The sequence below is a fragment of the Mus musculus genome, chromosome 9, assembly GCF_000001635.26.
Source record: "Mus musculus strain C57BL/6J chromosome 9, GRCm38.p6 C57BL/6J".
NCBI classification, from domain to species: domain Eukaryota; kingdom Metazoa; phylum Chordata; class Mammalia; order Rodentia; family Muridae; genus Mus; species Mus musculus.
Window position 1 is genome coordinate 122,269,875 of NC_000075.6, and position 18,137 is coordinate 122,288,011.

The 18,137-nt window shown below is 47.9% G+C and overlaps 1 protein-coding gene and 1 non-coding gene across 7 annotated transcripts in view; both read right to left on the bottom strand.

Moving 5' to 3' along the window:
- Ano10 (anoctamin 10) overlaps nt 1-18,137 on the bottom strand; it is a 118,571-nt gene that overhangs the window by 94,001 nt on the left and 6,433 nt on the right. For 4 of the 6 annotated variants that reach the window (NM_001271873.1, NM_133979.3, XM_011242929.3 and 1 more), the window contains exons 2-4: nt 5,637-5,789; nt 2,493-2,690; nt 1,325-1,459 (exon numbers count right to left, since the gene is read on the bottom strand). In NM_001271873.1, the coding sequence (NP_001258802.1) occupies nt 1,325-1,459; nt 2,493-2,690; nt 5,637-5,775 (472 nt within the window). In that variant the 5' untranslated portion in view covers nt 5,776-5,789. Of the gene's footprint in view, nt 1-1,235; nt 1,460-2,492; nt 2,691-5,636; nt 5,790-18,137 lie in introns of all 6 variants that reach the window. The other 2 variants (XM_030243941.1, XM_017313064.2) reach the window with 1 other exon arrangement.
- Nucleotides 4,016-4,154, bottom strand: Mir8106 (microRNA 8106). Its single transcript, NR_106185.1, has one exon. It is a non-coding gene; the product is annotated as a microRNA 8106 (primary transcript).

The following is an 18,137-nucleotide window of genomic DNA, read 5'->3' on the forward strand; positions in this document are numbered from 1 at the left end:
AACATGCAGTCTAACCAAGCAACAAGGTGGGAGCTTTCTAGTCCTGATAAAGATGACCTCATGCAAAGCCAGAGTGTGACTCAGAGACAACAGGCATAGGAAGCAGCTTGGTGTGTTCGTCCCCAAAGACGCAGACACCTGTGGCCTGACAGCCATGCCTGAGCCACTCCTACTTTACGACTAAAGCAGTGGAGAAAAGGTATTAGACACTCATCAATATGAAGACAGATTCGTGGTGGGGCACCAAGCAGCCCAGGAAAGGAACACACTGGAGTAACTCCAGAAGCTTGGATGGGCAAAGCATCTGCAACAACAGTTAAGTGTCTGTGCACAGTCCCTATTGTTCCACAGTGTTCTCTAGACCGGTGCCTCTCAGAAGAGAAACGCTGGGGAGGCGGCTGCCTGGGACAGGAAGGAGAGCCAACGAAACCTCAACCAGTCTTCACATTCAGATACTGAAAAGTTATGTCTCCCTTCTTCTCATGATCCTTCTCTGGGGAAAATAAACATGGGATGTGAAAATTGCCCTAGGGAAGTGTCTTCTTGCTTTATGGAGTATAAAAAATATTTTTTTGTTTGTTTTTCAAGACATCAATTCTCTGTGTGTAGTTTTGGCTGTTCTGGAACTCACTCTGTAGACTAGGCTGGACTTGAACTCACAGAGGTCCTCCTGCCTCTGCCTCTGCCTCCCAGAGTGCTAGGATTAAGGGTGTGCACCACCACCACCTGAGCATGGTGTGTTAATACCATACTAAAAAGTAAAAGCCCCCATTGATCTAGGCATCTAGAATACAGTTTGCAAGACACAAAAACAACTGTTGCAGCTCACTTTGAGGAGTATGGGGGGGGGGGGAAGGTTTCTAAAAAGTCAAGATAATTCATCCTAAAAAAAAAGTACACCAAAATTTAAAACAAAAGGTCAAAAAAGATTAAATTTTAGAAAAATGCCATCAAATCAAGGCAAATCTGCATCCTAGGAAAGAGATTGGGTTTTCTGAACACAGGCTGAGGAGAAGGCGGTGGGCAGAGACCCAGCACCTGAAACATTATTATCACGTGCAGATGAAATGTGAAAAGCTTGGTATCCAAAAAAATCAGTACTGTGAAAATGCAAATGAGAAACTGTCCCATCCAAAGATCCCAAAGGCACACAACAGCACATGCGGTGGACAGACGCTGCAAGAACCAGGTGAGTCACAGACAGAGAGAGTAGGCGACGTGAAGGCACAACATACCGGGGCAGGAACTTGCTGAGCAATCCAGATTTATGGGTCGTAACCAGAGTTAAGAGCAGACTCAGAGATGCAAGTGGATAGTGACTTACTCAGCGACTTCCCAGGGTACAGTTTGGCCTGTGGGTAGCCAGGGATCATCTTCTCGTCTCTAGCTCTAAGATTCTCAAGTTCGTGTTTGATAATGAACTGACACTCAGCCATGGTGAGGAAGTCATTATTGTTATCTAAAATACAACAAAACTTTCTGGTTACTTTCTTAGTAGCAATCTGAGATTGGTAATGCTTACATTGTTGTGCTTGTTATAGAAATGTCATAAACCGAAACAACCTACAGAGAGGTCAGAGTACAAAACTGGAAAACTGTCAGGTGGCAAAGCACTTTAGGATAAGGTACGTCTCTGAATGCTAACTTAGCCTTCAGTGATTTCAGTCCTCCTCTGGCCCCAGCAGCCCAGCAGCACACACTGTCCTGGGTTTTCTTAGAGCCAGAGGTTGTACTCCTTAATGGGGGAGGTAAGATTGTGGGGTGACGCTGTGTGAGCTTGCACATCCTTGAACTGTACTAATGTTTCTAACCTTTTGGGCAAGCTGACTTAAAAGGGAAAGCCCCTCCAAACTGTCCCATGGGTCTCACTACAGACTGGAACCAAGCATCCTGGAGAATGAAGTCTGCAGGAAAGCAGCAGCTCTGACAGACAACTCTTGTTATTGAGGGAAATGTCACCTAGATCACCAGGTCACTGAGGGGAAATGTTCTACAGCAAGTCAGTACCAAGAGGCCTAATTCCAAAAGCTCTGTCAGGAGCCAGAGCATCTTCCTTCACAGACCCCAAGGCCCTATTGTCTCCAGAATACTCTCTTTGAGATGCCTGTAAATTCGAGGACACACCTACCCTCCCACCACATCAGAAGGAGCCAGAAAACCCAGGAAGTGAGGTTTCGAGTTACTCTTACATTTGCTGGGGAGCCCATGCACACTCATTCCTGAACTTAGAACAAGGAAATGAGGTACACTCTGTGTCCATCTACTCCACGGAGGGTTATGTTATGGCCCAAGGGCCCTCGACAGCCTGGCCTCTCATTGACTATGGTCAAGGGCTACTGTGTGCTCCCAATGGCAGAACTGAGTAGTTAAGAAGAGACTAAGGCCCACCAAGCCTAGATACTCACTAGTTGATGCTATGCTGCACCTGATCTAGGAATCAAACAATTCTCTGTAACAAGCTCGGTGGGGTAGGAAAAGATTCTGCTGCTTACCATGGAAACCTTTAAAGTTGTGGCGTGTTCCATAGGTGAAGGCCCGCATGGCAGCGTCCGTACATTCCTTCACCAGACCGACTGCTTCTGCCCCCAGTAACAGTCGGACATTGGAGGCACCAACAAGGTATAAATTCTGGTTTTCTAGGGTTTCTTTCTCATACTTATTTAGCAGTGGTCTAAACAATAGCTGGGCACCTGTCAAACAAAAGATAGTACGGTATAGAACAAAACAGACACACACTCTCAGGAAATCAAAACCTATAAAAATACAATGTTTATATTGGTATAAACAATTTCAGTCTGGGATCCAAGTAAAAAGAAATATAAGGAAGTTTGGGATAGAAGTTAATTCTTGTCTGTGGATGTGTATGGATATGAGTGCACGTGTGGATATATATGTACACGTGTTGAATGTGTACATGTATGCATGTGTGTGTGCATGTTGATGTTCACTGTCTTCCTCAATTGTTCTCATTTTCTGAGACATGGCTGCTCACTGAACCCGTCACTCACCAACTTAGCTAGACTGGCTGGCCAGCAGCTCCCAGGGTCATCTGGTATTCACACTCCCTGCTCTGGGACTACAGACATATACCATTGTGCCTAGCTTTTTAATGTGGGTACTAGAGATAAAAAGAAGTCCTCCTGCTTACAGGACAATCATTCCTCCCTCCCAGTGACCCATCTCCCCACCCCCATGACCATCTCCACATGCCCCTGACCCATCTCTCCACTCCCGACTTAGAGCAGCACTGAGCAGCACCAGAGGTGGAGTGCAAGGCTGTCCCTCTGAGCAGGTTCCTCAGCCTGATGCTTTTGTAGAGATGGGCTGTGTTCAAGGCTGTTCCTTGCAGTGTCAGTCACATCTTCACCAGGTTGCAGGTTTCCACATACTCTGCTAGGCTCTAAGTGTGAGGAAGACCACAGTATAGGAAGTGACTTGGTGTAACTCCCAGAAGGACATGATGCCATACTGTGTATTAAAAAGCACCGGCTGGCGGGTGATTCTCATCACTTGCTTTCATTCACCAAAGTTTCTGTCTTATCATTGCCTAGTCTACAGTTAACAGGTCTAGTCTCTGTGCTCTGGCTAAGTCTCCCCTTGACACATTGACATGAGGGAAGCCCAGTCTTTACTAGTGAGCCTCTCTGTGGTCTGCCCTTTCCACTGTTGGCTGGGTCTGTCCAGAATCCTAGACTGCAGCCCTTTCCTTCAGAAATAAGGAGGATCCCACTGCTTCACTGGGTGCTTCTAAGATGTCTGATCCTTTGCACTGGACGTTCTTTTGTTTTTTGTTTTTTTCCTAGAAGGTCTGTTGTGCTTAATCCCTCGGGTTCTGGAACTTTCTTTGGAGCATCTGGTCACAGGGTACACCCTTTCCCTGAAAGCCAGAGGGGTCCTGAGAGCCTGCTTGCTGATTTCTCATTTCCCTGCCCTCTGATTGGTGTGTGCCTCCGAGCTGGTTCTTCCTCTCCTTGCCCTCCAGCTTTGCTCTCTGCTCTTGGAGGCCTTCTAGTGCCACCTCAGCTGCTCGATGAGAAATCACAGAAATGTAAAACATAAATGCCATGTACAGAGTCACCTCAGCTACTCAGTGACTCTGCACATGGGATTTATGTTTCACTTTGTAAAGCTGCTTTTCCAACAAGACTGTCTTCCAACACATTCTTCACTTGTGGGTGGCTTCTATATGCCTCCTCTTCGTGGGTGTCACTGTCTCCCCCGTGTCAGGCACATGGCAGTCTTCCTTCTGTTGGTTCTTGGAGTCCCTTTCTTAAACAAGAGCCAACAAAAGCAGGAAAGGGTGGGAAAGGAGAATGGTGTCTTTCTTCTCAGTGGACTCTTCTCTAGCCTTCCACAGAAGCAAGAGTGAACCTGAGGCTCCGGTGGCAGCACCCTGTGGATTCTGTGCAGATCCTGCAGGTCTTCAGCGCTCACTGACCTCCCATTCTGGGGTCTCTAGGATGGCAGCCTGTTTCTCAGCCATCTCCAACCCCACAGGATTTTGTATTTTAAAAAACGGTCCTTCTGGTTTTCAGTTCTTTTGTCTTGGTTGGTTGGCTGGATGGTGTTTTTCTTGTTTGTTTTGTTCACCATGGTTTCAGCAGGAGGTCAGAGAGAATAAAATCAAAAGTGGTGTAGTAAATGCACACCCTTCCCCTGGGGTCCAAAGTGCCTTCTGCTGCAGTTGCCCCAGTCCCTCCCCCTCCCGAGTGTTCCTACAGACGCAGGACCAGAGCAAAGGAAGTTGAGGACTCACGGCAGTGACTCTTAAATCACAGAAATGTGAAGAGGGGGCTCCAGTCCAGTTGAAAATACCTTACATTTCTGAAAGAAAATATTCTTTCCCTCTGGTTCAATTACTTTTAAAGACATTTTATTTCCACTTTTGTCCAAAAATCTATTCTTAAGGCATCAATTTCCAATCGACACCACTGACTTCAGGCCTCAGCCGGCATGGCGAGTGGCTCTGTGTATCCTAGGGGCTATCTGCTCACCCAAAGCCCTCAGCTTTGTTACCAGCTCAAGCTCCTGTTGCTCTTCACAGAGGAGGAAGCCACAGTGTTTGAAGTTATCTCCAGCATTCCACAACATGGTGTCAAAGTGCCCCAATCCTTTCCTTCCTCTTCATTTATTATAGCAGACATAATTATGGCTCACATTGTATACTACACAATTCACATATGTATACTACATACTTCACATGTGTGTACTGCACACTTTGCATGTGTGTACAGCACACTGCCCTTACAGTTCATCGGCTAACTGAACTGTCATTCGGTGTCTAGAAATCGCTGTTCATTTTGCCCACCTGGACAGTGTTTGCAGGCAGAGATCAGATGTATCCCTTTCATGGCATCATATTGACCCATGGTGTTCAGCAGGTTGTGTCTACTCACATGAGACATATTTATGATGCTCTTACCACGTGGCAAGCTCCCTCTGGGCACTGTGTTAGACATGGCCTTTAGAAACATGTAGAAAGCCACTTACAGGGCTCATGGTCTAGTGTTGATTGAAAAATCTCCTTTCAAGCTCCAGTAGGTCATACAGAGCCCAGAGATAACATGTAAAACACATTGGTAGACACACATCAGCCACCATCATGGCCAAGCTGGCAGAGTAACGTTTCCACTAACCTCCATCTTTCTTCTTGGCAATGATTCTGTTTTTGAGCCATTCTTTGGTTTCATCTTTGACATCCTGGGCGAGTTCTATGACCACTAGAGGTGTGAAGGAGCTCTCACAAGTATCCAGCGTTGATAAAGTCACTCTCATCTTTGGCAAACCTCCTGAAAATTAAAACAAAAAGCAAAATCCAGTCATTCTGGGAGGAAAGCAGCATGCTACACACTGCACTGCTGGCTAAGCAGTGCCACTACAGAAACTTCTCAAACTACACAGCTAAAGTGGCGCACTAAAGAAGGACCTAAGATAGGACATCTACTTCTAACAACCCTCCTGCTGAAGATGACAACACACACATGCACCCACACATGCACATGCACCCACATGTGCACACACTTTTTTATTACTTTTTTTTTTGAGACAAGGTCTCATTACATAGCTTATACCCCTGGCTGACTTGGAACTTGCTATGTAGATGGACCAGGCTAGCCTCACATTCACATAGATCTACCTGCCTCTCTGCTTCCCGAGTGCTGGGATTAAAGATGTGAACTATATATCTTCACATACACAATTAGAAAAAAGACTGTCTAAATGTCACTGAAATGGTGACATGAAAATGTGAGGCCAACATAAACTCCATTTTAGGCCCAGGACTGACTCCAAAAGGAAAGGCACTTCCAGGAACTGGCCATAACCCAGTCATAAGTCCCAAGAACTAGACCATAAGAACAGACCGTAAATTCCAAGAGCAAAGCTATAAAATCACTCATCCAAAGAAGAGCCTGGAGATAACCACAACGATGGAGAAATATCTTATCTCAGGATGGGCCATCTGTGCTGGACAGCTTCATATGGTTTGGGCCTCTCAGCCTGTGGTTAAATGTTCATGTCACAGGATTGCAGCCCACTGACCACATGGACACAAGCCAATCAGAAACCGACCCATGTAGCATTCCCAGCACCCACCAATAAAGTTTTAGATTACTAAACCGTAGCTAAAACTCCCCTTGTTCCCTATAAAAAGGCCTGTGTGCCTTTGTCTGTCATCTTCGCCATTTTTGTAAGTGGCCGACCTCTGCATGCAGGCTTTCTCCTTTTGTAAAATAAAAACACCCTTGTCAATTGCATATGTGAGTGGTGGTCTATATGTGTTTTCAGACTTAAACTTTTGTTGCATTGGCCAGGAAGTGTCCAAGGCCCTCACCACATTGAGTGTTTGGCCACCCATTGCTGAGTAAATGCTCTGTCTGTGTCTCTGTCTGAGGCTCTGTGTTGTCTGTGCCCCTGTATGCCTAGACAGTCTGAGTCTGAATGGCCTAAGCCAATTTCTAGAAGCCCGAGTGATTTAAGGAGATGGACCAGTGGAACCTGTGCCAAGTAGGTCAAAAGACGCCTCTGACACACTTGATCCTTGATCCCTCTGGTAGTTCACTCCTGCCACATAGAACCCACTTATAGGACAGGCCTTCCTTCTGAATTTTGGTTCTTTTTCTCACACTATACTGGTACATTTCTATTTGTATTGACTTTTATGTCTCTATTTGTAACTGTCTTGATTCTAAACATGGGCCAAACCAGTTCCACCCGCTTGAGTCTTGTGTTAGATCATTTCAAGAAGGTCTGTAAATTAGCACCAGACAAGATCTTCATGTAGAAAAGAAAAAGATGTCTGTCTTTTACAGAAATGACTGGCCCACCTTCAATGTGAGATGGCCAGAAGAAACCTCCAACTGCCCCACCATCTATAGGGTTAAGGATGTTGTCTATGGAAAGCCAGGCCACCAGGATCAGGTTGCCTATATAACCACCTGGCAGACCCTGGTGGAAGAGCCTCCTGCCCCATTAAAACTCTTCTTTCCTCCCCCTAGGGGCTGTCACTGCTGTGACAGCAGAGAAAAAAAGAGAAAAGGAGAGAGGGCTAGGCCATCAGCTCCCCTTTCTGCCATCCTGCCCCTCAGGAGATTGTGAAGAGAAAGTTCTCTCTCCACACTTTAGTCTTTTTTCACCATCAGGAAACTGCTATGTGTAGATGTGGGGAGCGGGTGTGGCGGCAGTCCCAAAGGCGCCAGGGACTGCAGCTAAGTCATATGACTTGCACCTGACTTCCTCATATAAGACACAAACATCTTGAGTGCTGCGCAGGTGTACCAGGATACAGGTGAATCCAATTTGGTGGAGATTTGCCCCTGCTGCCCTGATTAGCTGAAGCTGCGTGCCTGGTGAGGTGGCGTGGCCTGCTGTGCGTGGATGGGAACTGAGAGTATAAAAGAGTGAGAGGCCCAGGGTTCGGGGGAGATATAAACAAGGGAGATATAAACAAGGGAGATATAAACAAGAAGAAACAGGACTGAATAAACACGTGTGCAGAAAGATCCTGTTGCAGCGTCGTTCTTCCTGGCCAGTTGGGCGCACGTAAGAGTTGGTGCCGAAATCCGGGACGAGAAAATCCGGGAAGAAAAAACCCGGGACAAGAAAACTCGGGACGGGAGTTAACCATCACTGGCGCAAGGAAGATCCCTCATTCCGGAACCAGAACTGCGGGTCACGGTAATGAGGTGTTCCCGTAAAACAGACTGTTGAGAAGGATCCGGCGTGGATTCAGAACTCTTCAGCTGGGGAACGGTACTGATGAAGAGAAAGAAGAAAGATGAGGACTGAATAAACTGCTGTTAGAAGGACTGGTGGTCACGTCGTTCTTGCTGGTCGAGAGCGGGAGCGACAATTGGTGGCCCGTACGGGGAACCGACTCCCCCACCGAGTTCAGAACTTTCAGCAGTCAGTGGTTGCCGGCAGGGTAAGTTCATGGTGAGTGAAACTTGCAACCCCAGGAGTTTGGGAAGGACCTCGGATAAAATAGAGGTGAGCATAAAGTTGCCAGGAAGTAGGCACAAAGTAACCCAGGAGTTTGGGAAGGACCTCGGATAAAATAGAGGCGAATATAAAGTTGCCAGGAAGCAGGCTTTGGGACAAGTTAAGGTTCCTGGTTTTGGGACAAGTTAAGGTTCCTGGTTTGGGGACAAGTTAAGGAACTATGATAAACTCAGTGTAGTGATCAATAGATCCTCGCTGTGTAGTTATGCTTTTTTCTCCCATTGACCCTTTGTGGGTAGGTCTGATAGTTTTGGTCTTGTTTGTTCTGATATATGGACTCTGTTACTGTTTGAATCGAGAGGCAGTCAAGACAGGTCAGCAAATCCTTACAGAGCAACAAGAAAGTATGTCGGAAAAGGAGAAGGGCTTAAAAAGAAAAAGGAAAAAGAAAGGAGACACAGTGTTATCAGGTGGACAGAAAAGACAAAATAAAAGAGTTGAGGCAGAGGAGGAAGGCGAATTAGCTTTTGCTCCCCCTCCCTATGCCTCCTCGTCAGCCATCTATGGGCAGACCTTCTGTCCGGAGGTCTGGAAAGAGGATAGATTCTCCTTGCTGGGATGTCCTATTTTCACTGATCAAGCTGAATTTGCATGGGATAGAGATATGCTGCTTGATCAAGGTCGATTTGCACAACAACAGACAGGATATCCAGTGCAGGTGTTTGAGCAGGTGAATCAGATTGCTATAAGGGCGTGGAAATCATTGCCCAACAGAGGGGAAGCTAGTGAAAACTTGACTTTCATATTGACTTCCCAGATGGACACACAGGTGATTGAGGTTATGGTCTCATCACCACGAGGTATTGTGTCCATCCCCCCTGGGATCGACCAGATCAGGTATTGACGTGGGCGAGAGGGTCTGTTTGTGTATTCCCACAGGACCAGACGGAACCTCTTTGGGTGCCAGAGAGATTGGTGAGACGCTACAAGAATGAGGCTCCTGATCCAGTTGCCCCTGTGGATGTGGTGGATGATCCCACAAGCACAAAGGATGGAGCCGAGATGAGAGATCCTTTCGGTGTTCCAGAAGCCGATACCAGCTCGACATGACATTCAAATTTTTCCACGCTTTTTGATCCCTGAATTCCCCTTAAAGAGATAGCCCCGCTGGCCATCTATCCCTTGCTTCAGGGAAGATGAGCAGGGATGAGAGCCCTGGGATGTATGCTTGTTATAGTGTGTGTGTGTTTGGCACATGTGTTAGGTGCAGAGTGTGCAGGCCCGCACTTTCGCCATGGTAGCATAGGCTTTTGCTGCAGTGGAGGTGGGACAATCTCCTCAGATTCGGTTTGCCGCTCTAAAAGAAATTATGCTGCGTTATGCCATGGGTTGCGAGACTAAGCACTGCACAGAGGATAGCTTGCTGTTGGCATCCTGTGGAAGGCACGTCTGATTGCATGAAGGTTCAGTGTCCTAGTTCCCTTCCCCCAGGAAAAACGACACGGGAGCTGGCCAAGACCTCTCTGGGTGATGAGCCTAAGGGATGGTTTTGTGTAGGGCCCCTATGCTTGCACACTGGGGATCAGACCTCTACCTTCACCCATGAGGCTTGCTTGCAGCGATTAAGATCTGGCCATAGATTAATTAACATCCTGGCCTTTTGATGCACCTGCCGCAAGCAAAACACAATCTCCCCAGGTGTGGCTTGGCATGATAGAGAGGTAGTCAGTGATAAGACTCCCTGGGCATGTCACCAACCTAAGACAGGGATCAAACCAATGCTGTTTGTCACCCAAGGACAGGTAAGGGGCATGGCTGCGGGGGGCTATCTACAGACATTCTCTCTGCCAAAAAAGAAAAAAGGGGGAATTGTGGGGAGCGGGTGTGGCGGCAGTCCCAAAGGCGCCAGGGACTGCAGCTAAGTCATATGACTTGCACCTGACTTCCTCATATAAGACACAAACATCTTGAGTGCTGCGCAGGTGTACCAGGATACAGGTGAATCCAATTTGGTGGAGATTTGCCCCTGCTGCCCTGATTAGCTGAAGCTGCGTGCCTGGTGAGGTGGCGTGGCCTGCTGTGCGTGGATGGGAACTGAGAGTATAAAAGAGTGAGAGGCCCAGGGTTCGGGGGAGATATAAACAAGGGAGATATAAACAAGGGAGATATAAACAAGAAGAAACAGGACTGAATAAACACGTGTGCAGAAAGATCCTGTTGCAGCGTCGTTCTTCCTGGCCAGTTGGGCGCACGCAAGATGTAGAAATCTGGGGCAGGAGGGAAAGCGGCAGGGGAGAGTGGTGGAGAGAGAAGCCAGGGCAAGACAAGTTGTAGGGGAAACAGCAAGTCCACCACTCACTGGGGCCAAGTGTACTACACTTCTCTGTGTGCATCCCTCCCTCCCCCACCCCATTCACAGGGAAGGCAGCAGTTTATTCACTGGCCTTTCTCCTCTAGTGACCTCTACAACTGGAAGTTACAAAGTCCCAAATTTTCTCAAAAGCCTGCAAAACTTACTGATTGTTAGACTCTGTCCTTTTTAACCATCAGCCTACATGGGATGATTGTTACCAATTGTTTCAGATCCTCTTTACCACTGAAGAAAGAGAGAGGATCCTGACTAAGACCTGGAAATTGGTTCTGGGACCAGAAAGGACAACAACCTGACACATCAAGAGAAGTTCCCCTTGACCTGGCCTGATTGGGACTTCAACACTGCAGCAGATAGGGAGAGATTAAAGGTCTACCTCCAGACTCTAATGGGGTGTCTCTGGGCAGCTGCAAGGTGGCCAACAAATTTGTTCAAAGTGAGCCAGGTATGGCAGAAACAGGATGAGTCACCGGAACTAGAAGCTTAGGGAAACACGCCCTTAAACCCATAGGCCAAGGAAAACCAGTTGGCAGTAAATATGGCCTTTGTCAATCAGGGAACGCCAGACATTCACCAAGGTCAGGATTACAGAAGGATCAGCGTGCTTACTATAAACAGTTAGGACTTCCTAGGAGAAAAGTGAATGCTCTGAGCAGAAAACTCCCACAGAAGCTAAGGTGCTGGAGCTAGAGGAAATGAGTGAATAGGGGAGACAGGCCTTGGCACTCCTCCCTGAGCCTTAGGTAACCCTAAAAGTAGAAGGGAAGCCCATCGAGTTTCTCGTGGACACAGGGGCACAACACTCCATTTTAAAACAACCCCTGAGGCCACTATCTCAAAGACAAACCTGGGTACAGGGGACAATGGGAATGCACTGATACTCACTGAGTACAGCAAGCCCACCCAAATGTATGTCTGATATATTAGTGGACTTGCTATGTCAGTCTGATGCAGTAGTAGACTTGCTATGTCAGCCTGATGCAGTAGTAGACTTGCTATGTTAGCCTGATGCAGTAGTAGACTTGCTATGTTAGCCTGATGCAGTATATAGACTTGCTATGTTAGCCTGATGCAGTAGGAGACTTGCTAATGAAAGGAAATAAAACTGTAATTCATGTAATGTATGTTAAATAGCCCAAAGAGTTGTTTCTGAGCTTTGAAACCTGGGGCTGAGAACATAGCAGAACAGACCAGGACATGCCCGGGCAAGCCCATCGCCTCCCTAGCTGCCACCCCTCTGACCTAAGTTAAATGTTACAGGCTGCTGATGTTTAAATGGACCAATCATGTGAAACCGCGCCAATTCCTCCCCCAGCCCCACTCCTTTTCTATAAAAACCCCTAGCTTCCAAGCCTCGTGGTCGAATCCACTGTCTCCTGTTATGTGAGATACGTTTCGACCTGGAGCTCCGCCATTAAAAAACCTCTTGTTGTTACATCAAGGTGTTGTGTTCTATTCGTGATTCTTGGGTGCACGCCGAATCGGGAGCTGAGTGGGGGTTTCCCCACTGAGTTCTTTCACTATGTCCGCCTGATACAGTATATAGACTTTGCTATGTCAGTCTGATGCAGTAGTAGACTTGTTATGTCAGTCTGATGCAGTAGTAGACTCGCTGACTGCTGCTGACACCATGGTGGCCTGTAAAGCCACCACTAAGGAAGTCCCCAAAACACTGGGAAGACTGGGGTTCCATGGTCTGCCAAGAAAGCTCAGCTCTGCCAACTCGGGGATGCATACTCAAGGGGGAAGGAGAGATGGCTGTCAATTACAAGGGAAGAGACAAACCAAAGGATCCCCTGGCCCACCAATCACCAGAAGTAAGGGAATCCCTGGGTTCGGCCGGGTTTTGTATGCTCTGGATCCCTGGGTTTCCTGATCTGGCCCACCCTCTGTATGAGGTGGTCTGTCCATCCTCTGTATGAGGTGACCTGTGGAGGAAAAGCTCCATTGGAGCAGACTGAGCAAATGGAGGGGGCATTAGGCAAGGCCAACGCTGTCTTACTGGAGGCTCTTGCATTGGCCTTGCCAGAAGTCACCAAGCCATTCTGTCCACTTATATGTGGGGGAAAATTAAGGAGTAGCAGAAGGGGTCCTTACCCAGCCTCACAGGTCCTGGGAAAGACCGGTGGCCTATGTGTCAAAACGACTGGACCCAGTGGCAACTGGACGGCCCCCATGGCTCCGGATAATAATGCCCGTCACCTTGCTGGTCAAAGACTCAGACAGACCCTGGAGCTGGCACTCATTCCCCGTGGGCCACTGAAGGGTTCTCAAGCCTCCTCCTGACAGGTGGCTGACCAATGCCAGGCTAACCTATTACCAGACTCTGCTCCTGAACCCTTCCCCAAATCGAGTTCATCACCACCAGCGCCCTTAACCCGGTAATCCTGCTCCCTGACTCGGACTAGATAGTTCTTTACATGACTGTTCAGAGATTCTGAGTCACCTACAAGGGACAAGACCAGACTTTAAGGACATTCCCCTTAAGGAAGCAGAATTAACATGGTACTGAGAAGGCAGCAGTCTTGTCAAAGATGCCATCTGATATGCAGGGGCTAAATGATCACCAAGGATAGAACCATATGGGCAAAAGCCCTGCCTTCAGGAGTATCAGCCCAGAAAGCACTAAGGCCCTACAGCTAGGCCAAGAAAAAAGACTCAACATCCACATGGATAGCCAGTATGCCTTGGCAACCACACATGTTCATAGAGCCATAGGAAAGAGGGCTTCTCACCTCAGAAGGAAAACTGTCTAAAATAAGCAGGAGAGCCTAAATTAGGATCCTGCAAACAGTGTGGCTGCCCAAGAAAGCAGCAGTCATCACTGCCCTAGACACCAAAGGAAGATGGTGCCATCCTTGGAGGAAAAAACTGGGCAGCACTCTAGATCACCACTACCCTAATGGCCCAGCTGCCCCAGATGGTGACACCCACATTGCCGGAGGTCTCAACTTACACCGACAAGAAATTACAGAGGATCCAAACCTTCTTGGCAGTGTACAAGGAAAAGGGATGGTACAGGACCCCTGATGGGAGGATTAGCAGGAAACTAAATCTTTTTGCTTCTTCAGCACGAGTGAGGGACCCCACTCATCTCCATCTCAGTAATGGAAAGGGGACAAAAGAGCAGAGGATGGGAGGCCGGAAAGGTCTGGGCTTAATGGTATATCATGGACATAATAGGGGAACTCCTCTTCCAGATACAAAAATAAATAGTCCCGTCTGGACATCTCCCACACACGCACCCAAGCCCTATAGCTATAGGACCAGCAGCCCTGGCAATGCCAATGCCTGTCCTAAAAACCACAACATCAGCCTCAGCTTCAGATCCCTCCTCCATTATAAACTCAGTCTTGCCCCCGTCATCATACCCCTCCTTGGGGCCGTCAACACATCAGTCCTGCTTAGACTGCTCAACTTTACCTGCAGTTGTATTAACTCCACCACTAGCCTCACCCAGGCCGCCATACTATACTGGCTGGGATAACCACAGTTAATGTGCCCACACCCCTAGAAGCCCACCAAGGTGTTCCTGGGGAAGGACCCCTTTCCTCTCACCCTTCAAACAGTGACTGGAAAGGGACTGTGTGTAATAGGAAAAGGGGAAAACTAATCAGAAACTGGCTCATGTAGCATCCCCAGCACCCACCAGTGACGTTTAGATGACCAAACCCTAGCTAAAATTCCCCTCATTCCCTATAAAAAGACCTATGCGCCTTAGTCTGTCATTGTCACCAATTTTGTAAGTGGGACCCTTGTATGCAGGCTTCTTGCTTTTACAAAATAAAAACACTCTTGCCAATGGCACATATGAGTGACGGTCTCTGTGTGGCACTTTCAGACTTAATAAAAACAATGTCAACATTCATAGCAAGAGGAAACAGAGTGTTGGTATCAGGATCTCCTAACCCTGTGACATCACACCTAGGCAACAGCCTGACCAGCTCACCTCTCGCCCAGGCAACAGCCACTATATTCCCAGAATCCATTTAGCTCACCTTCCACCTTTACCTGAAGTTATGCCACTATCTATATAAAAGGAAAACCCCTCTGATATATATCTCTCTCTCCCTCTCTTCCTTTCCCTCTCCCTCTCCCTCCCCCCCTTCTCTTTTCGCTGCCACCTTTGCCCTTCTCTCCTTCAATAAACATCACGGGGAACAGTTGGGCCTGGTGTGGTCTTTCTGGAGCTGAGTAACAAACACAACACAGTGCTTCCTGGGAGCAGCCATCAAGCTCCTGGGAGCAGCTGTCATGTTAAGGACACAGTAAGGTAGGCAGAGCTTTGGTCAGCTGGGAGAGGCTCCCTTTACTGATTGCCCATTGCACAGGAGAGGCTGGCCTAAGTATCTACTCACCTAACTCCACTAAATCCTCCTAATAGATAAATAATTTAATACTTTCCTCTTCTTGTTTTTATAAAAGAATCAACGAATTTTTATGTATCCATGTGAGTATATATGTGTGTATGTGTGTGTGTGTTGTGTTTGGGGGATGGGGGTGTAGGCTCAAGAGTGTAGGCCTTTCGGATCCTTCCAGTTTAAGGTGTTTATGGGTCCCCAGTTTGTTACATTGTAGATGCTGGAGTCTGAATACTTCAGCAAAATTGAATGTTTCAAAGATAAGAAGATAACAAAAGCTACAAAACAAAACAGAAAACACAAACAAAAAACTTCAGCAGCCACAAAACCAACCAAGCAGATCAGGGTTCCACCTCCAGTGACAGGCTCTGAGGAAGTGAATCAAATTAGAGACTCAGCAGAAGGGGGGGGGGGGGCGGGGCGGGGCGGGACGGGGGGGGGGGGGGGGGGCGGACGGACACGGACTCAGAGGAGGGGCCTTTGGGCTTCTCTTTAAGTTTTTCTTAGAAGATAGAGACAGAGCCCAAGGATAAACAGCAGCTCTGTCACTTTCTCCAGACCAGTGGAGAGGCAGAAAGCCTGTCTCACAGCAGGGGGCTGAATGGGTTGTTTGCATAATGTCTTTGAATGGGATAAACTAGGGACTTGAAGTTTCTTGCCTGAGGCATTCCTTGCAGCAGGAGGCGTGCTCCCTTCCCACGGAGTAAACAAAAGTGTAAGGAACGGAGTTCACCCTGAAGGAAGACTGTATTGTATACAGACTACAACCAGCTGTGACCAAGACACCATGGATGGAGAAGGAGTCCAGCCAAAGACAGGACAGTTGTCTGCAGCTAAGCCACTTGACAGACACTGAACATTCATTCCCCTTCTCCACCGCTGCATGTCTGGACTTCTGTGCTAGTCTGCTGTGTTACACGGACATAGACTAAACTCCAGCCACTGGCAGGTGAGAGTTCAAGAACTACAGCCAGAACGCCCTGGGGAGGGGCCAGCCCTCCTCTATGTTTCTCTCTCCTGTCCAGGGACCCTGGGATGGTAGAGACAGAGCAGTCTGTTTTCCTGAATCAGAGGAGGGGCGTTGCATGCCCACCAGAACACCTCCCCTGAGCTGCTACTGAGCATGACCTTCTGCACACACATGGTCTCTCATCACTGCAACCCTTTGTTTTGTTTCTGTAGTTGGGGTTTTGGTGAAATGGAGCCTTTTCTTACATGCTACAATAATAGTCATTGTCCTCATTGCTGTGGCCTACAATCTAGCAGGAAACAAGATGAAAGGATTGCTTCTGGCTCACAGTGTGAGGAGATACAGTCTATCATGGTGGGGAAGCCACGGGGACAGTCACCTCCAAGGAGCAGGAACCTGAATGAGTAAATAGGAGAGTGAGCTGAGCACCTACGTTAGTCAGTCTCTGCATTGTGACTTGAGATGGTGAGTGACCCAGTCTCATGCTCTCACTGCCAACCCCTCAGCCACGATGCACTGTCTCCCTTCTTAAAGCTAGACCCAACCTTGCCTTCCTCAGGCACCTCTGAGCCGGGAGTCTCCAGAGCAAGCCTGGCCCTTTACTTACTAACTCTTAAGGTTATGTGTGCCTCCATCTGTTTCAATGATAGGCATGACAACGAACCCCACACCTGGATGTGGGGGACTGGTGGGCTCAACACCAGTGAGGGACCCCACTCATCTCCATCTCAGTCATGGAAAAGGGACAAAAGAGCAGATGATGGGAGGCTCGAAAGGTCTGGGCTTAATGGTATATCATGGACATAATAGGGGAACTCCTCTTCCAGATACAAAAATAAATAGTCCCGTCTGGACATCTCCCACACACACCCAAGCCCTACAGCTATAGGACCAGCGGCCCTGGCAATGCCAATGCCTGTCCTAAAAACCACAACATCAGCCTCAGCTTCAGATCCCTCCTCCATTATAAACTCAGTCTGAAAACTCACTTGCACACAGCACTGCTCAACTGGGCCACTACCTCTTCAACTCAACAGAGATTGCCTGGTTTGGACTGATCAACCTTTTCTTCCTGCCCTGAAAATAGTGTAGACTTTGAGTCTGGCCTATAACAGGCTTTTGAAACCAATATCAGGTTTAAATTACACACTCCCCACTAGGGCGACCTTCTCCATTGCATGTCAAATACTAACCTAAACAACACACGTGTGCTTAATTTTAAATGTCTATTTGACACAACTTAGAAGCTCCTTACAGAAAAACCTCAGTTGAGGAAGTGTCTGGATACCGTTGGCTTGTGACTATGATGCTGGGACAAGGCCTTAATAGTTAATTGGTGTAGAAGATGCAGACTATTGAGGGTGGCCCCTAGGCTGGGCCATGAGATGTGCAAATGTGGAGAAGACAGCTGAACCTGAATAGCAGGCAGGCAAGCCGCTTGGGAGCGTTTGTTTCTCTCTGTTCTTGGCTGCGGATGTCAGGTGACCAGCATCCTCGAGCTCCTGCCTCTGGCTTCCCCTCCATGATGTATAGTAACCTAGAACTGTAAGCTGAAGTGAGCCCTTCCTCCCCTAAATTCCTTTTGGCCAGGGTGTTTTATCTCAGCAGCAGAAAGTTGGAACCCTGTGTCTCCAGATGCTTCAGACGCTGTGTGAAGATGCACAGGAACCACCGGTCATCGTGCTGAGTTCTCCATCCAAGCCTGGATCTGCTCAGCTTCTAGGACCAGGCAAGATCTGCTGGGTTAGGAGTGGTTTAGCTGTAGACCAGCAGGCTAAGTTCTATGAAGACATCAACTAGTGCTTCCAAACAGCTAATGGTTTCTTCAGAATAGTTAATCACAAGCCTTGGCTCTCAAAAGGGCCATGGCTTAGCTTCATAGCCTTCAAAATACAGACAATAACCTCAACCAACATGTATAGTGCGCTTGGTAGAGAGATTTTCTAGATGGGAGGGAGCAGCACCTGTGGAATCAAAGGAGCCGCAGGACAAGAAT